The 19,908-nt window shown below is 41.8% G+C and overlaps 1 protein-coding gene across 1 annotated transcript; it reads left to right on the plus strand.

Annotated features, from left to right (window-relative positions):
- Nucleotides 1-820: 820 nt before the first annotated feature.
- Nucleotides 821-19,902, plus strand: LOC138751152 (microtubule-actin cross-linking factor 1-like; the record flags this gene model as incomplete). Its single annotated transcript, XM_069913214.1, has 7 exons — nt 821-1,030; nt 5,217-5,445; nt 5,660-5,976; nt 6,837-7,004; nt 9,630-9,753; nt 11,259-11,354; nt 16,226-19,902. Coding segments are annotated over 7 exons (1,152 nt in total), but the record flags the coding sequence as incomplete, so codon positions are not given.
- Nucleotides 19,903-19,908: the final 6 nt, after the last annotated feature.

Consider the following 19,908-nt stretch of genomic DNA (forward strand, 5'->3'; position numbering starts at 1 on the left):
TTTGAAATAGTAGAAATACAAGAGATAATAAAAAAAAACTACCAAATAATAAAACACCAGGAGAGGATGAATTCCCAATAGAATTCTATAAAACATTTAAAGATTTATTAATTCCTCCCCTCCTGGAAGTAATCAACCAGATTGACAAAACACAAAGCTTACCAGATTCATGTAAAACAGCAATAATTACAGTAATACCAAAGCAAGGGAAAGATCCACTCGCACCAGCATCATATCGACCAATATCATTACTTAACACAGATTATAAGATAATAGCTAAACTATTAGCAAACAGATTAGCAGATTATGTACCTAAAATGGTAAATCTAGACCAAACTGGATTTATTAAAAAAAGACGCACAACAGACAATATTTGTAAATTTATTAACTTAATTCATGCAGTAGAAGGGAGTAAAGCGCCAACAGTAGCAGTTGCTTTAGACGCAGAGAAGGCCTTTGAAATGAAAGGGGAGGGATTAGACGAAGGGGCCCGAGAAATGAAGGCAGTGTTAGGGAGACATGAGCAGGGAAATGATGAAGCGGAATTCCGTCGATGCCCGTGTGTGTGTATAGGAGGCTGGTCTTTAGTATTTTCCATCCTTTTCGTATTGATCCAAGACTGGGCAAGACCACGTGTTGCCCATGTGCATATTCCGATGAAATGGTGTGGAATGGCCCCTGTTTATAAACAGGCATCTTCCACTCAAGTGGTTTCACATCCTCCTCAATCCCAAGGGTTTGCAAATAGATGAGGGAATATGGAATTGCTGCCAGGAAAGTACAACACGTCTTCAAACTAACAGGATTTTGCAATTTGTAGGAAACAACAGAAGGTCACCTACAAAAACATAAGAAGACAGTAGGTGATCTTCTGAAATGGTTGGCAGTCGAGGGTCACTATGGAGTTCATATCACCGAAGACGAATTCTACGCATTAGGTGATGGTTTCCAGATGGAGGAAGAGGACGATGCGATGGGGTCATTTGCTGAGATGGGCGAAAGACTGAATGACCACCAGCAAGGCCTGAAGGTATGAACACTTCCAGGTGTTTTGGATAAGTGTATATTCGAACAATTGTAAAAATATTTTGGATTGGACTTTTCATCAGAACCTCTGATCAGTACAGATTTGATGAAAGGCGACTGACTAAATTTCATTTAAATAATGACTAACACAATTTCCAAATAATGTTGAATTGAATTTTGACGATCTTCTCCCAATCCTATTCAAAGATCTAGCAGATCCTCTTTCTAACTCAGTCCTACTTTCTGTTCTTTGCTCTGGCCCAGTCACGCAAGTGATGAGAGATGACGGGAATATGATTAACTCACTAATGAAGGGGCAGTGATTGACGATGGTCACAGAGGCCCTTCACTAACAATCTCACCATGGCAGCTTCTTAACAAAAACTCTTCACCTCAGTAATGCTGTATTCTCAGATAATGTGGATCTTGATGTTGTAAAGGGAAGAACCTCCTCCCCTATTTTGATAACTCCAGCACCCACTCATGTGATTAACTCTTTATAACCCATTGAATGGGCCATGCAAGCTATTCACAACCAAAAAGGGTTGAGGAAGCATACACCACCGGAATGAATTCTGGCGTAGCAACGTCACTGTTCGTCCACTCAACCAGGCCAGATCCTTGTGCAGATCTAGGGATTGGTTTGGAAAAGAGAGTGAGTAAGGCTACACCCCCTCACTACCACAATTTTCCTGTTGTTGAGGCAACTGTTGGTGACAGCAGGAGCAGAAAGACTCATCCCATGTTTCTCCAGGGGCTCCCTCAATTCTGATGTGTGGTAGCACCATTGTGCTAAATGGGATAGATTCAGAATAAATTGACAGCTGGAATCACAGTGGCCAAAAGGTACGATGGGCCTTTAACATTTGCAGCAGGAAAGTGTTACTTACCATCGTTAGTTCTCCCATTACAACCAAGACAAGTCATCACCATGGTTTAATAGGGAATGCAGATGCACATGAGGTGCCAGACTGATAATCTTACAACACTGGACAGTGGGCAGGCAATGCAGAAAAAAAAATAACATTCCAAAGACAGAATTAACCGCTGATGAAATTTGAGCTCTGTCGTCCTTCCGGCTGGGTCATGAACAGTAAACAGGAAAAGAGGGACCAACGGTCTCCTCATTCTCAGTGGTGGTAGGCCTCAGCTTCTGAATAACAATGTTGGGGTTAAGACACTTTCTAGCATGTTCCATCAGGTTCTTCCGACACCATCACAGAAATCACTTTCACCCTATTTGATTTACTTAGGAACACCAAGTGCAGCAGACAAATAGGACCAGACTCCATCACATTCGAAGTACTGGAGAAGTTCAGTCTAGATTTTTTTGCACCTCTTGTCACAGTTGATCCACTGACATCCTTCTGACAAAGTGACAAATTCTTCAGGTATCTGGTCCATCTACCAAAAGCAGGACAAAGCCATACTTTATTTAATCAGCTGCCCGATGGAAAGTGTGTCGCACACACTGTGACATAAAGTGGCATTGTTCACCAATAACCTGCATAATGGTACTTCAATTGGGTTTTGTCACATGACTCCAGGTCTCCTTCTCACTGTGGTCCTAACATGGACCAGCCACTTTGAGTACTGTGATAACTAAAACAGATCAGAGGCTACCTGTCAAGCAGTAGGTGGCGAACCTTTGCTCCGCACTTGACTGGATGAGCACAATTCCCAAAGGGCCCAAGGACCTCAACAGCAGAGCAAAGCAGTTGGCTTGATTAGCCCTCCATTCATTCTCTCCACTGAGGTAGTCCTGTATTCTATCAACGGAGTGAACGACATCTACTCGACTCCAAGAATATGTCCAAAGAGGAGCCTTCTGACATGGAGAGGGACGTGCATTAGGTCCGTAGGAACATTACTACCTGCTGATTCCCCTCCACACTCCTCTCCCTTCTAACTGGGAAAGATATTGCCGTTCGTTCAGTTTGGGCCCTGGCAGGGACACCTGCATCTTGAAGCACTAATGTGAAAATGATAATTACCCAGAATGTTTTCACTCAAATGGGGATAGATTTTCACGTTTGTCATTCCTTAATATGCAGTGCTCAAGTCAGATTTTCATCGTTAAAAAAGAGCAAAGATCTTTAAACATTTACCAATTGATGTTATCTTCTTTTCGTAAAGCATTGCTTAACATGTATGCAAATTATTGCCCTGTGTGTGCTTGACAGCCTGGTTTGTTTTGGAATAAGGCGACTTGAATAAAGTCTTGTCAAGTCCAAAGGAAGTTGAACCAAATGGTAAAGATAAATACAATAAAGTCACCGTTATGTCTCTGTGTGGGAGGCTTCTTAAATAGCAGAAGTAAAATCTCTTCTGCTATTTGAATCTTGCATCTTCTTAGAGATGCAAGATTCAAATAGCAGAAGAGATTTTACTTATTGATGCCTTCCACCATGCCAGGAAATGTTCATACTCACATAGACATGCACCCCACATTGGTGCACGACATTTACGACAGTGAGACGGGTGTGTTATCTCGTCAGGATCATGTGAACTCTTTTGTAACTTCCTAGGAATACACCCTTCTCACTGTGGTAACCGTCGTGCACTACTGGGGGGCACCTATACATGAGTATGAGTGTGAACAGTTTCCTGAGATGGTGGAAGGCATCAGTAAGTAAACTCCCTTCTGTTATTTGAATCTTGCATCTTTAAGTTATTTAAGAATCCTCCCAGGTAACACGGAGACAGAACATGTTGGCAGTGGTCGGTCTGAGAGAACAAGAATAAAACTATAAAATGGATTGGAAGTGACTGAAATCTGAAGGGGAAGAAGAGAAAAAGTACACCTGGAAATGAATGGCTGGTGCAACAGCAGTTCACCCAGTGATGGACGGGAGGCTGAAGACATGGTTGAATCGTTTAAAACGTTTCAGCAGATGTACAATTTAGCAGTGAAAAGCTATTTTAAAAATGCAACAGCGAGGAGAAGGTTAGTTCTATACATGTCTGGACAGGGGAGCCAGGCCGTGACTTATTTAATAGCTGAGAGCTTACGGGGTGGAGAAAAATGATCCAGAGCAGATATTTGCAAAGGTTGTTTCTCACCTTGAACTCAGCTCTAATCCTAGACTTGAATGCAATGAATTTCAAGGTTTTGTGTAAGAGACTGATGAGACTGTTACTAACTTCCTTACTACACCAAAAATTAATGCTGCAAAATGCAGATGGAAGGATATAGAGGAAAGATTAGCTGATCCACTAATATGCCCATCCTGAAGTGCAAAAGTCTCTTCTAGGGAAGGATAGCTTGAAATTGGCCAAAGACTCTGACACAGCCAGAGTCTTCAAAGCCACGAGGACGCAAATGAAATCCCTATCAATGCAGACCCACCCACAGCAAAGAGAAGGAAGGGTTGATGCTATAAAAAATACAATCAGAAAAGTGCCACCCCCAGGACCTGTAGGAAGGGCAGCGGACAACACCCCTCCGTGACCAAAATGATTGCCCCGCATACGGTTCTGAATGTGGAGCCTACGGCATAGCAAACCACTGGGCGAAGATGTGCAAGTCTGGCGTGAAGGAAACAGTGATACCAGTGAAGAAAAAAGACAAGAAGATCCACCATCTCTTAAAAATGTTGACACACTCATATACATAGACATCCACCCCACAGTTACTTCAGTGAGAAGGGTGCATTCTTACACAGTTACAAACTAGTTCACATTCTCCTGACTAGATCACAGTCACCTCTCGTTAGATTTCACGTGTTCTCTTTTACATCATGAAAGAATATTAAATCCCTGAATTGAAAGTTAAGGATGAGATCATTCAAATGACAAAAGTTTAATGTGCTTAAGTTTAAATAAAAGTAAGTCTGTTTGACAGGGAAGGGACTGTGTACAAATACTGAAGGAGAGGATTTATTTTCTTGTCAGTCAAATTAAATATGGAATATATTCTACTCCATCTCAGCAGGATTCATCCTTTGACACAAGCAAAGAATTGTAGATCAAGGTAGTTGATTAAACCTCCGAAAGCATAAAACCATTTAGATTTCTGGACTTGAAGTATGTTTCCTGTGTGTATTTAAGGGTGTTTTGGTACCCTGATTTTTAATAAATTGGGAAACTTGAATATTTTATTTCAATTGCAAATGCAATAAATAGAAACCTTACCTCCCCCAAGACAACTTGGAGCAATAAAAATGAACCTAGGATTGTTTCTTTTCTAGGAACATCGCCAAAAGTTGTCCCAGAAAGAGCAAGAGTTGGTTTTGGCCATAGAGGCAGCTCAGACTTTCCTGGAACAAAATGTCCAGGACCCTTTGCGAGACGAGGAAGTTGCACTGCAGCAGAACTTGAATGTCTTGATGGAGGAGTACGAATCCGCTTTATCAAGTGCAGATTCTCAATTAAACGTGATTGAGGATCTGCATCTAGAACTGCAGAAGTTCCGAAAAGGTGAGGGAAAGTATTCATTTATTTTCCAGATTACTATAAAATACTATTTACTGAGAGTTAAAAAGAATTCTAAGTAAGACAACTGAAAGCTACATGTGGTTTGGAATAACCCCAACTTGTAATTATTACAGGATCCTGTCAATGTGTCAAAGTCTATATAATCTGGTATTATTTGATCATTTTGATTATTTCACCATTATATTCCTTTAAACAGATAATGATGAATTTGAAACATTAATGATTCATTCAGAAAAGGAACTACAAAAAATAAAAGCTGAGGAATTTGACTCCACGTCATTGACATTCAAACTTAAGAAGCAGAAATTCCTCTTCAATGATCTTCAGTTTCTCAAAGGGGATCTAAGATACCTCAGACGATCTTGGAAAAGTCTCTTCGATGCTGCCTTTCTCTTTGAAATCAGGAATGCAATTGAAAGCTACAAGATCCCAATTGATCCTGATGCCATAAGCCAACGTGTGGAGGAGACGGTTGAAAGCGCCGATGCTCGCTTCAACGCACTTCGATCAGAAGTATGACATATCTCCTTTTTTTTGACTAATAGCATTTAAACTCCAATTTTACTTTAGATCAGTAACATGAGAGCATTTTGATAGACTGAGCAACTTGTGTAAGTTTTAGTCTTATAAGAGTGGCTCTGGAAAAGGTTTGCGGCTGTGATTAATAATACCCATGAAGAACAGGAACAATGATCAAATCTTTCCAGTATTGTGGAGCTCTCTTGGTGGCCAAACTCACTCGAGTTGGACAGAGACCACTGCAGAAAATAAGTCATGAACTCATTTCCTTTTAATAAAATCAAATGTCGAACAGATCATAATTGGTGAAGATTTTCCAGACTGGCCTCCCACGTGCATTTGTCACTGAACACGGTGTAATGTGTCCAATCCACAAAGGTCACCTCGCTGGCTCAGTATGTCCTAAACCCAAGGGTTAGGCTTGAATGGCATAACAGAAATGCAGAGTGTTCGGCTGGAACAAGCCCAGCCCCAAAAGAATTTCTGTCTAATCTTCACTGACACACTAAATTTGTGAAGGTTTTCAATGCTTCTGATATATTCCTGACCATCAGTTTATTTTGAAAGCAAACTCAAAATATTAATTAAAAGATTTATTGACATAACAAGAAAATGGAACAGTACGGCAGGGTAACAGGCATTTCACCTTTGGTGAGGAGTGAACATTGCCTTTTTGTCTGTGACCCTCAAAAAACTTGATGCAGGGAACAAAAAAATGATAGTTGGCATAAGTAATGGACCAGTAATGTATCGCTTGACCCATTTTGGATCGATTGGACACTCGATATTTGATCGCATCACAAAATCGTACATTTTAAAAATCCACATACTCATTCATTTCTTTCACTCTATAGTGCATTGGACTTGGAATCCGTCTTAGCACCAAGGTATTTGAACAATGGCAAGAGAAGGCAGATGAGCTGCGTTTGTGGCTAGAGAGAGTAGAAAGAGAAAGACGAATGGTTCAGCTGGAGGCCATCCCTAATCCAGAAATCTTGCAGCAAGAACTTGAAAATATCATGGTAAATTAAAGTTGTTATTTCATAAATCACTGTGTAATGTTGCTTATTCTAATTTACGAGTAGAATGATGAATGCTTTGAAATAATGATAATGTGCACATCCAATAACAGTGGTTAAGGCCACATGGGAGGTTGTAAGTTTGGCACCTGAAATAGGAAGTTGAGCTCCATTCATTCCAACTTGATCAGGTTTTAATGGGAGCCTGATGAAGATCCAACAGCCAATTTGTTTCCAGATGGTGGGGGCGAGATTGGAAACTGTAACAAAGAAGCCAAACAGTTCTGCTCTCATTGTGTGTCTATTTTCAGTATGGGTTTCCTCAGACCTTATCCATGTTTAATGGGGGCCTAAGAAAATGGTGGCAGAATTTTGGACGACCTCCAAGATTATAACAGCAGAGCAAAAAATCTCAGCAAATCATTAATGGGATCATCAGGTGCAGAGACGATAACTCCATAGATGGGGGTTTCAGGAACAGGTGAAGGGGGGTGGGAGGAAAGTGGTGATTTGGAGCACATTTGGAGGTAAGATTTGTTTGCAAAGTGGCAGAGATTGATTTATTCCAAAGAAGTATTCGAACCATAGAACCTTACAATATTACAGAACAGAAACAGGCCCCTTTGGCCCTTCTTGTCTGTTCCGAACCCTTTTTCTGCCGAGGCCCTCTGACGCACCTAGTCCATAGCCCTCCATACCTCTCCCATCCATGTACCAGTCCAAATTCTTTTCAAATTAAAAATTGAGCCCACAGTCACCACTTCAACGGACAGCTTGTTCCACTCTCCCACCTCTTCACTCTGTGTGAAGACGTTCTCCCTCATGTTCCCCCTAAATTTATCCCCTTCACCCTTATCCCATGTCCTCTGGTTTGTATTTCACTTGCTCTCAGTGGAACAAGCCTACCTATATTTACTCTGTCCTCCACATCATTTTAAATCTCTCTCTCAATTCTTCCCTCATTCTACACTCCAGGGAATAAAATCATAACCTGTTTAACCTTTTCCTACAACTCTGCTCCTGACGTCCAGGCCACATCCAAGTCAATCTCTGCACAATTGCCATCCTTCCTGCAGTTAGGTGATCCAAACTGCACACAATAATCCAAATTGTGTCTCACCAATGAAAATTATACTTTATCCTTTGATTGATCAAGGTCAATGTGCCAAAAGTTCTCTTTGCAACCCTATCCACATGTGACACCATTTTCAGAGAATGAGGTGTCTGTATTCCCAGATCCGTCTGTTCTATCATACTCCTCACTGCCCGACTGGTTACCATGTATGTCCTTTCTTGGCTTGTCCTTCCAAAATGCAACACCTCACACTCATCTGCATTAAATTCCATTTGTCAGCCCATGTTTCCAGCTGGTCCTGATCCCTCTTCAAGCTTTGAAAACCTTCTTTAGTGTCCACAACACCTGCAAGCTTACTCATCCAATTTACCCCATTATCATCCACATAGCCTTCCTGGTTTCTTTCTTGAGGTTTTTTCTTGCATTTTCTATACTCTTCAAGCACCTCATTTGCTCTGTGATGTCTATACCTGCTGCACACCTCTCTTCTTCCAAACCAGATTCCTAAGCCTGCTAATCTTGACAGGAACATGCAAAGTCTGTACTCTCCAAATTTCACCTTTGTAGGTCTTCCACTCACCCCGCACATACTTTTCCAGGTCAACACCTTCTCATTCCTTTCTAATTTCCTCAAATTGGCCTTTCTCCAATTTAAAATCTCAACCCGAGTCCCAGACCTATCCTTTTCTATCATTAACAAAACTAATGGCATCATGTTGACTGGAGTTGATGTTTGAGGAATTGGAATTTGCATCAGAAAGACAAATCAGAAAGTTTTGCTTTATTGAGGTGGAGGGCATTTCTGGTCTTGCAGTCAGAGAAAAATCGGACCATTTATTGCAATAATGGCCTGGGATTGATGGTCATGGAGAAAAGCTGTGGGCCATTAAGTGCTCGAGAGAATAGGAGTTGCAAACGGGTCAGATTGCTGAGGGAGAACACATATTTACCTTTGAAGGATGATGGATTGGGGAGAGGGGTCATCTGGAGTAAAAGTAGACAGGGAGAAAAACGCTAATGCAGAATAACCCTCTGCAGCCAAATCTATGTCCATTAGTGGTGAAAAGCCAAATGAGTTCTTCAGCATTATTTTATCAATGCTGATGTAAATCTAAGCATCAGAACATTTTTAAATATTTTCTTGTGACCTTGATGGTTTGCAAGGGGACTTCAGGGCCGGTCAAGAGATGTAGACAAGATAAAGATGATGAGCTCAACAGCATCAGAAAATGCTCAAACATCAGGCGTATTAAATACCTCGAAGCATTAATGAGTAATGAGTAATGATCAATAGAAAGTTTGATCTGGTTGTTTGAGAAAATTCCAATATCCTGTGGTTATTGGGTCCTTGAAAATGTTCGCCTCCTCACCCCAAAGCAGGCCAGAGAGTTGTTGGTATTTATGATAATTTATAGAATCGCCTTCACAGGCTGTTTATCTCCTTGACCCAAAGACAATATCGAAATTAACCAAGGCATCGGCAAATCTAAGATATACAGAAATAAATATTAATTTTATTGTGAATGAGTCATTGTGTCATTTTGAAATCACAGGTTCTTCAGGGAGAAATTTCTGAACATGAAGATGGTGTCGAAAAGTTACAGGAGGCAGCAAAGTGCCTGCTGAATTTGAGCAATGACGTTGTTCCAAATATAGTCCAGCTTCGAAAGACCACAGGTACCATTTCAACATTTGATGTTTAGATCATAAGGTGGTTCTCTAATTCCAACAAATACAAGTGATGCTTCCAGCTGGTAAATTAGACATTTTCAAATTGTGCAAATTACCAGTGGGGACCCACCAACCTCTTTGAACCATTCTAAAATATTTCTTGCAATTGATTGGATTTCAAATGTTGAATCATCTTTACCTAGCACGTCATAAATAGGCTATCATTTCATAAACAGCTCTGAAAATGACCATTTACTAAAGAACTGTGCACACTTCAATGTTTGAATAAAATGCAGTATTTAAGAAAGTTCAATCGAACTTTCTCCACTGAATTGTGGTCAGTGATTCAGACTCGTAGGCCAGAATCGCAATAGTATTGCAAAATGTGTGTTTATTGAATGAAATTTCTGCTCGAGTGGTGCATCTTAGAAGTGTTGGGTCTTATAAAATTGTTGCATTAAAGGTACTGAATTGAGAACCATATTTGGAGCGTTGGAAATGAAAATGGCGGCAAATGGGAATTCTTGCAGTGAATTCGTTGAAAGTGATGCTCTGCGATTATTTAATAAAGCAGCCAGGCTCCAGTCATGCATACTTGTCCGTGGCTCATCAATTAAAGAGAAGATTGAATGATTGGAAACCAGACAACTTCCAATCATAGAAACAAGACTGGAAATAGGAAACATATGTTAAAATATGCCAGCAAGGCGGTGAAGTCACGAGCTCCATCGAAATGTTAATGTTGCTTTTCTTTTTTCCAGATGCTCTATCAGCTCATTTATTTTTATACATTTTTGTTTCCTTTCCTAAACCTCAGAAATTCTATATTTTCCGTTTGTCTTGTTGATCAGTTATTAATAGAAATAGAGGGTATGTAGAAATGGTAGAAGGTTAAGCAGCGGCCATTTACCAAGTGTGAACATCTGGCAAACATGCAGCCAAGGAAGTGTTTAGGGCTGTGATGTCTCAAAGACCCCCCAATGAGAGGGGATTTCTCATGCTGTGCTGGGAGGGCACTGAAGATCCATGCATCTGAGCACCTGAAGGGCGGGATACAGTTCTGGTGAGAACGGTTGCAGCTGCTCTCAGAGTCTTCTCTATTCAGCAGGGTATTCTTTGTTGTTCCTGCTCCTCCCCGGCCCCAGCTCCCCCCCACTTCACCTGCTCCTCTCGATGAGTAAAAGGCCTTGAAGTCAACATGTTTTCAACAGAGTTGCACAACTGTCCCTCTCTTTCTCTCTCCATTTTCTTTTGCAAATGTCCCTTCCTTTTCACTGTTCTTCATTTCACTTGTCTGCTATTTCACGTTGATTCCCTCCAAACTTTTTTCATTCCTTGCTCACCTTTTCTCTCGTCATCTTCTGTTCTGCATTGCTTTAAATATTACTAAACCCACAGTTCTCTCTCCAAACCAAAAAAATGTGTTTGTTGGGAAGAAAACACCGGAAACATGGTAAATCTTTGAAGACATTTTTAAATGTATGTGTAACAGAACCTTGTGTTCATTTTAGCTACCATCGAACAGAGATTCCAGCGTTTGCGTCAGGAAACATCAGAGCAGAAGAGGACGTTGGAACGGACAAATGTCCAAGTGGAAGATCTTGAAGGTTTACTTTTACCTGGCACTTCTCACCACTGCGATTTTGGAAATGTTTTATTTCTGGATTGATGAAGCAGGATCGTTGACCTAGTTGAGAAACATTGCTATTTTGCACACATAACTGGTCCCTAATAGCAATGCAGGATTGACCAGATGATGTTGATTGCAAGATAAATCTTGGCTGAGACAATTACAGTCCAGATACAGGACATCTCGGCCCCTCGAGTCCACACCGATTTAAGTGGGCTACTCTAGCCCCACTTACCCACTCCCTGTCCATAACCCTCCAATACCCTCACATCCAGGCAGCTATCCAACTTGTTCTGAAATGACACAGGAAGTTACATCCCAGACCCTGGCACCAATCTGTTTCCTTAATCGTATCCACAGAATCCACAATTTGTCATCCTGACCATCGAATCCCCTATAACTATTACCCTCCTCTTCCTTTCCCTACCCTTTTGGGCAACAGAGGTTGACCTTGTGCCAGAGATACAGCCACTGATTCCTTCCCCAGCCTGAATGCTCCTCAAGGAGGTGTACCATTTGTTGAGTGCTTCAGTCACAGGTGCCCCCTCCTGTATCTGTCTCTTCCCTTTCCCCTCTCCTAACTGGAACCCACTGATCCTCCTCCTGTGGCCCTGTTGAGACCACCTGGCTATAGCTCCTATCTATGATGGCCTCACTCTCACTGACCAGGTCGAGGTCATTGAGCTGCAGCTCCAATTCCCTAACACGGTCCCTGAGATGCTGCAGCTCAGTACACCTAGTGCAATCGTGGATGTCCAGGAGGTCGAAGACTCCAGGACCTTTCACATCTGACACTGAAAAGAGCAAACTGCTCTCACACTCAACCCTTCTCTCTTCCCCCTCACCTTAGAAAGAGAAAATAACAAAAAAAATATAGTCTTACCTTAATCTAGATACACTCGACCTCAGCCTCTACTCGCTGAACCCTCTCGAGCCAAAGCCTCGAAACCCCACTCTTTCACCAGGCCACTACTCACTGGGCCACTCCTCGCTGGCCTCTCCTTTGCGTTTCCCTCCTTTTATCGGCCTTGACCAATTAAACCTGTCACTCTCAACTCGCTCCACCTCCGAACACTGCCCAAACTCTGGTCTCCGCCTCCTCCGACTCACTGCTCGAACCGACTAGGCCCGAGGCCGGGTAAAGAACAGAATTTATTGTACGATAGAATCTTGTATGTTCTTTAAAAACCATATAGGATGTGGTTTAAGGTCTCATCCAAAGCAATTGCATCCACTCATGCAATTTGATTTCACTACTTCCCCAATGTGCCATTTAGAAATGCACAGAATGACGTGGATGTTGCTTCTCTTCACCATCTGAAACAAGTAAATGGGTTCTTACTATTAAAGCTTCTGCCTCGCATGTTCGAAGTTTGAAAAAGATCAAAGCTGGTGCATAGTTTCATGCATCCACAAGTGTATAAAAAATGGGTTGTGGCAAATCATCGGCAATTATCCATGCCTGCTGCATCCAGGCATATTTGAAGATTGGAGCACGACTGCAACGCCATGTCAACTGTGGCGGATTAACTACCACTCCAGGCTGAGCTTTAGTAAAGCCCCCCTAACCTTGCCTCCCTGCCCCACTCTTTGCTGAATCGAATAAAGTGACATTAAGTTACTTTAAATAACATATTAGGGGTCTCCAAAGTGGTCGATATCGACCCTTGGTGAAGGGGTGGGGGGGTGGGTTGGAGAGGCAGCAGCGTGACCCAGATGTGTGGGGGGGGGGTGAGACAGCAGCACCACTCACGTGGGCAAGGAGGGAGATAGACGGCAGCGCGACTCGGGTGGATTGGAGAATGGTAAATAGAGTCCCCTTGTTTAAAAAAGGTAATAGGGAGAATCTTGGGAATTAGGGTTAGTCTTACATTATTGGTGAGTAAACTAATGGAAGGGATTCTTAAGGATGGGATCTATGAAGATCTGGAGAAATACACTCTACTCAAGGATAGTCAGCATGTCTTTGTGAAGGCAAGCTTGGGCCTCACAAATCTAACTCAGTCTTTGGAGGAGGTTACAAAAGAAATTAATGAGGGTACGGTGATAGATGAGGTCTACGAGGATTTTAGCAAGGCGTCTGAGAAGGTCGGTCACAGGAGACTCCTTCGGAAAGTCCTGAGTCATGGGATGAGCGAAAAATTACCTGCATGAAATAAAAGCTGTCATGTCGGAAGAAAGCAGAGTGTCGTAGTGGAATGAAAGTATTCTGCCTGGAGGTTGGTGCCGCAGGGATCTGTTCTGCGACCCGTGCTCTTTGTGATTTTCATGTCACCTGGATGAAGAGGCGGATGGATAGGTCAGTAAGTTTGCGGATGTCACGGAGGTTGGTTTGGAGGAGTTGTGGATGGAGATGAAGGCTGTTAAAGGTTACAAAATGATGAAGGTGGGATGCAGAGTTAGGCAGAAAAGTGGTGGATGGATTTCAATCCAGATAACTGAGAGTTGATGCATTTTGGAAGGACAAACCAGAAGGCTGAGTCCAGAGTTAATGGTCAGTTACTTAAGAGTGTGGATGAACAGAGGAACCTTGGGTTGCAAATCTACACATTTCTCAAGGTTGCCGCACAGTTTGATAGGAGAGTGAAGAAGGATTATGGTGTGCTGAGATTCCTTCATAGGTGGTTTGAATTCAGGAGTAGAGTTGTCATGTTGCAAATCTATAAATCTTTGGTATGACTCACTTAGAATATTATGTTCAGTTCTGGTCACCTCATTATAGGAAGGAGAGGGGACAGAGGAGATTTACCAGGATGCTGCCTGGATTGGGAAACAATTCTCATGAGGCAAGGTTCACAGAGCTGGAGTGTAGAAGGATTAGAGGAGACTTGATAGAGGTCTACAAGATCTTCGACATCCTCCCGTGAATTCAGGGACCAGAACACTACATAATATTCCAAATGCGGCGAACCAAAATTTTATACAGCTGTAACTTGACTCACCAACTTTTACACTCAGTTCCCCAAATCATGAAGTCCAGCAGGCTGGATGTTTTTTTACCATCCTCTCCACCATGTTGTCTCTTTCAGGGTGCAGAGAGCGTTCAGCTCAAAATCCTTCTCTCCATCAATGCTAGAAAGGATATATTGTAGACTTTCCCTTGCATTTGACCTCCCCCCCTCCCAAATCCAGCACCTCACTCAGGGGAGGGAGAGGGGAAGAGGAGGGAGAGGGGAAGGAGAGGGAGAGGAAAAGAGAGGGAGGGAGTGTTGTCGAGGAAGGGGGAGGGATATAGTGAGAGGGTGAAGGGAAGAGGAAAAAGAGAGAGAGTGGGGAAGGAGAGGGAGGGAGAGTTGTCAAGGAAGGCGGTGGGATAGAGGGAGAGAGGGTGAGTGGAAGAGGAGGAGAGGGAAAGGGGAAGGAGAGAGGAAGAAATGTCGAGGAAGGGGGGAAGGATACAGGGAGAGTTTGAGGAGAAGGAGAGGAAGTGGAGAAGGAGAGGGAGAGAAAAGGATAGGGAGGAAGAGTTGTAAAGGAAGGGGGAGGAATATAGGGAGAGGGTGAGGGGCATAAGAGAGGGGAAGGAGAGAGAGAAGAATGGAGTGGGAGGTAGACTTGTCGAAGAAGGGGGTGGGTTAGAGGGGAAGAGGAGAGGGAGAGGCAGGGAGAGTTGTCAAAGAAGGGAAGGGATAGGGGAAGTGGAAGAGGAGAAGTCGATGGATAGGGGAAAGAGAGGAAGAGGAAAGAAGAGGGAGGGAGAGTTGTCGAGGAAGGGTAAGGAATATAGGGAGAGGGTGAGGGGAAGGACAAGGAGAAGGGAAAGAGGATGAGGGATAGTTGTCAAGGAAGGCAGAGGGTTATAGGGAGATTGTGAGGGGAAGGGAAGGAGAGGGAGGGAGGGAGAGTTATCGAGGAAGGGGAGGGATATAGGGAGAGAGTGGGGGAGGAGAAGAAGATGGAAAGTGGAAGGAATGGGAGAGGGAGGGAGAGTTGTCGAGGAAGGGGAGGGATAGTGGGAGGGTGAGAAGAAAGAGAGGGAGAGAGGAAGGAGATGGAGAGGGAGGGAAACTTGTCGAGGAATGGGGAAGGATATAGGGAAGAGTGTGAGGGTAAGAGGAGAAGGAGAGCGATAAGAGATGGAGAGGGAGAGGAAAGGAGAGAGGGAGAGTTGGTGAGGAAGGGGGAGCGATATAGGCTGAGGGTGAGGGGAAGAGGAGGAGAGGGAAAGGAGAGGGAGAGGAAAGGAGAGTGAGGGAGAGTTTTCGAGGAAGGGGGAGTAATGGGGTGAGGGTGAGGAGGGGAAGGAGAGGGAGGGGAAGGAGGGGGAAAGGGAGAGGGAGGGAGAGTTGTTGAGGAAGGGATAGGGATTTTGGGAGAGGGTGAGGGGAAGAGGAGGAGAGGGAGAGGAAAGGAGAGGAGAGTTTTTGAGGAATGGGAGGGATATAGGGAGAGAGTGAGGGCAGGAGGAGAGGGAGAGGGGAAGGAGAGGGAGAGGGGAAAGAGGAGGAAAGGGAGGGAAATTTTTTGAGGGGAGGGATTTTGGGAGAGGGTGAGGGGGAGAGGGAGAGGAAAGTAGAGGGAGGGAGAGTTGTTGAGGAAAGGGGAGTGATAGAGGGAGAGGGTGAGGGGAAAAGGAGAGGGAGAGGAAAGGAGAGTTTTTGAGGATGGGGAGGGATATTCGTAGAGAGTGAGAGTTAGAGGGGAAGGAGAGGGAGGGAGAGGGAGGAAGAGTTGTCGACGAAGGGGGAGGGATAGAGGGATAGGGGATTAATGGGTTTCTATTGTCTCTGAATCTTTACGAAAAAGTGAAGATGATTTTGAGCTGAAGACCATTGGTCGTCTTCGCGTGATCTTCCTCAACTCTGTTCATCTCTTCCCTTGAATGACTTTTGTTTCCACTGCTTGTAGATTCGTGAAGCGCAGAAGGGAGGACAACAACTTGTGCTGGAAGTCGAGCTGGTAGCAGGACCAACTGTCAATAAGGCAGCCACACTTGGAAACACAATCAACATGTTCAGGTATTTCTACATCCAGTCCTGGAGGATCTCAACAAAGTTCAAGGAGATTTCTGCCAACACCTAAAAATTCGACAACTCCAAAAAAATGTAGTGAACAGATCCAACCTTTGTACACGTCATTCATCACCCACACCAAAGCCTTTAACTCTGCATCAAGGAAACAACTATAGGACACCCCTTCTAGTATTAGATGAACTGAAATGGAAGTACGGATCCTGAGGCTCTTCAACAAAGGCATATTGGCCACAGTCATGGTCAACATGAGTACTTGGGAGCCTTTTTGCATGAAGTGAAGAGTAAACAAGGATCTGTGTCAGGTCACTCGCCTGAGTGCTACTGGTACCATGTAACCCAGTACTACCTGTCGCATGGTCGAGTGGTCGGCGACTAAACCGGCTCCCCCATCAGGCTTGCCTGGTGAGGAGGGTGGCTAGACACCCTGCAGGATGAAAAACAAGACCTGTCAAAGGGTGGATGAACCATGGACAGAAAGGTCTGGCAAACCATCATCTGAGAGGGAACAGCAACCTTTGAAGCCAGCAGATGTGCAGAAATAGAAGAAGATGAGAGGAGAGGCCGTACCAACCCAAGCCTGATCTGCCATCTGGAACAACCTGTCCTGAATGCAGAAGAACTTTCAAAGGCAAGATTGAACACAGAAGCCACTTGATAGCAACGAGGAGGAGAACTTTCTGACAGACAGCGCAGAATTCAAACTGAGGTCCAGTCCTGACCACTGGCCATGTAAAGGCATTGCCCTAACCACTACATCAACCGTGACACCCTGCTCAGAGAAGCCGGCTGGAATCTCGAGCGTCTGGAGGAATCGATGTGTCAGGCAGCAGTGGGGAGGGGTCGGGGATCAGCGGCGGCAGTGGGGAGGACTCGGGGATCAGCGGCAGTTCCTACCACACCCCCACACACACAAACCCTGACGCACACGCCCCACACACACACACACATACACACTCGATTCTTTGAAAGATTTTATTTAATATTCTCAAATTACATAAAGAAAATCAAATACACATAAAATAACTGTAAGCTACATCCCCTCCCCCTTACTAATACAATAAAAACCAAAAAAAGAAAAAAATAACCAAAATAAAGAAAAAAAAAACAACCTCTCCTCCCCCAAAACCTTAGAGAAATGTATCAAATATTCCCTGATTGGTCTGCCAACATTACAACATTGATTTAATTTCTATAGCCATGTGTTTCAAATATAAACACCACATATAAATAAAAAAGAGTAATTACTTACATTATATGTTAATTTTTCTAAATATAGACAAGAGTGCAATCCGTTATGCCATCTTTGCAAGTTTATATTCTTCCATGTGACAGCTATATATTTTCTCGCTACTGCTAACCCAAATCTTAACAAAGCCAAATATGGTTTAGGCATTTTGAATCAACAAATGGAACATTAACATAACCCAACAAACATATTTTTGGATCCATTAAATATCCCTTTGAAACAAATCCCTCAAAAATTTTATAATTTCCTCCCAAAAATGCTTAATTTTCTTTCACGACCAAACTGAATGTACAAAAGTAACTTTCTGCTCTCTACATCTAAAACAGAAATCTGTTAAACTGAATCCATATCTCTTCAATTTCTCAGGGGTTGAATATAATTGATGCAAAAAATTCTAATTGACCATAGTATACCTCACATTAATTAACTTGGTAACACCGTCAACACACAGTTTTGACCATTCCTCCCATGTCAAAATAATATTTAATTCTTTCCCATTTGTCTTTTTCCATTTTCTCCTGCAACAAACTATACATATCAGAAATAAAGCATTTTTCACCTTTATCTGCAATTAATAATTCAAATTTCTTTTGACCTGGTAAATTTATTTCCTTCCCATAATTCTTCTTTAAATAATCTCAAAGTTGGTAATAAACAAAAAATTTGATGCAATACCATATCTTTCCTGCAACCTTTTAAATGAACAAAACCTCCCTGCTTCAAAACAATCTATTACATTCACTAATCCTTTAATTTCCTAATCTTTTAAGTAAGGATTCTATCATGAAAAGGGAATTAATTTATTCTGATATAATGGTGATCTTATCGAAATTATTCCGATAGAATCAAGAATTAAATTGCGATTTTACCAAATATTCATTATATGTCGAAAAACGGATAATTTAAATTCTTGTAACAATAAAGGATTCAATTTATATATGAAATGATTAATATTATTTTCCAAAATCTGAGCCATCTTTATCTTTGCCCACCTAGGAGATTGTTGATTATCAAATAACCAATTAATAAACTTCATCGGTGCCACCTCATAATAATTATAAAAACAATGTAATTGCAAACCACCCAATTTATAATGCCAAGTCCATTTTTGGAAAGAAACCCTCGATAATTTACCTTTCCATAAGAATAACCCAACTATGCAAGGAATAGATTGAAAAAAGTATTGTACTCGAGCATAAATGTTCATCTTTATGCAATTCACTCTTCCTATTAAGGTCAGTGGTAAATCTTTCCACTTATCTAAATCAATTTTAACCTTATTTAATAAAGGTACATAATGCAAAATAAATAATTCATGATCATTTTTATTTACAACTATTCCTAAATATTTAATTTTATTTGACCATCTAAATTTAGTAATTTGTCTACAATCCATAAAATCTTCTTCTGCTATTGGTAAAACCTCACTCTTTTCCCAATTAATCTCATATCCCGATAATTTGCCATACTTATTCAACAAGTCCTGTGATAATTTTAGTGAAGTTTTTGGATTAGTTAAATATACAAAAACATCATGTGTAAATAAGCTAATTTTATTTTCATTTTCTCTCACTTTAAGTCCTCTAACACCAAAATCATGTCAAACAGCCTGAGGTAAAGGTTCTGTCACCAAAGCAAGTAAAGCAGGTGAAAGAGGAAAACCCTGTCTTGTAGAACAAGATAAATTAAAAGATTTTGAAATCTCACCATTCGTTATTACCCTTGTCGTAAGTTCTGCATATAAAGCCCTAACCCAACCCCTAAAAAATGGAACAAAATTAAATTTTTCCAATACTTTAAACAAAAACTTCCACTCAACTCGATCAAATGCCTTCTCAGCATCCAAAGATATATCCGTTGGTTGATTATCTTGTTGTTTTTAGCATTAATTAATGAAATCAATTTAACTATATTATCTGATGACAATTTAACTATATTGTCTTTGACAAACCCTACCTGATTGTTACGTAAAAAAATTTGGCAAATAATTCACTAACCTATTATCTGAAACTTTTGACACCAATCTATAATCAACATTTAATAATGATATCGGTCTGTAAGGTGACACTTTTAAAGAGTTCCTTTCTTTTTTTAGGTATAACTGTAATCAATGCTTTTGAGAAAGATTCTGGAAATACATCCATTTTAGTTGCTTGTTTCAAAACATCTTTATATAATGGAAATAATAAATCATTAAATTTTTTATAAAACACCACCTTAAATCCATCCTCTCCAGGAGATTTCCCATCAGGCATCGATTGCAAAGCTTCTCTCAATTCTAATTCAGTAAATAAAATATCTAAATTCTTTAC

This window comes from Narcine bancroftii, unplaced genomic scaffold, assembly GCF_036971445.1.
Source record: "Narcine bancroftii isolate sNarBan1 unplaced genomic scaffold, sNarBan1.hap1 Scaffold_767, whole genome shotgun sequence".
Taxonomy (NCBI): Eukaryota; Metazoa; Chordata; class Chondrichthyes; order Torpediniformes; family Narcinidae; genus Narcine; species Narcine bancroftii.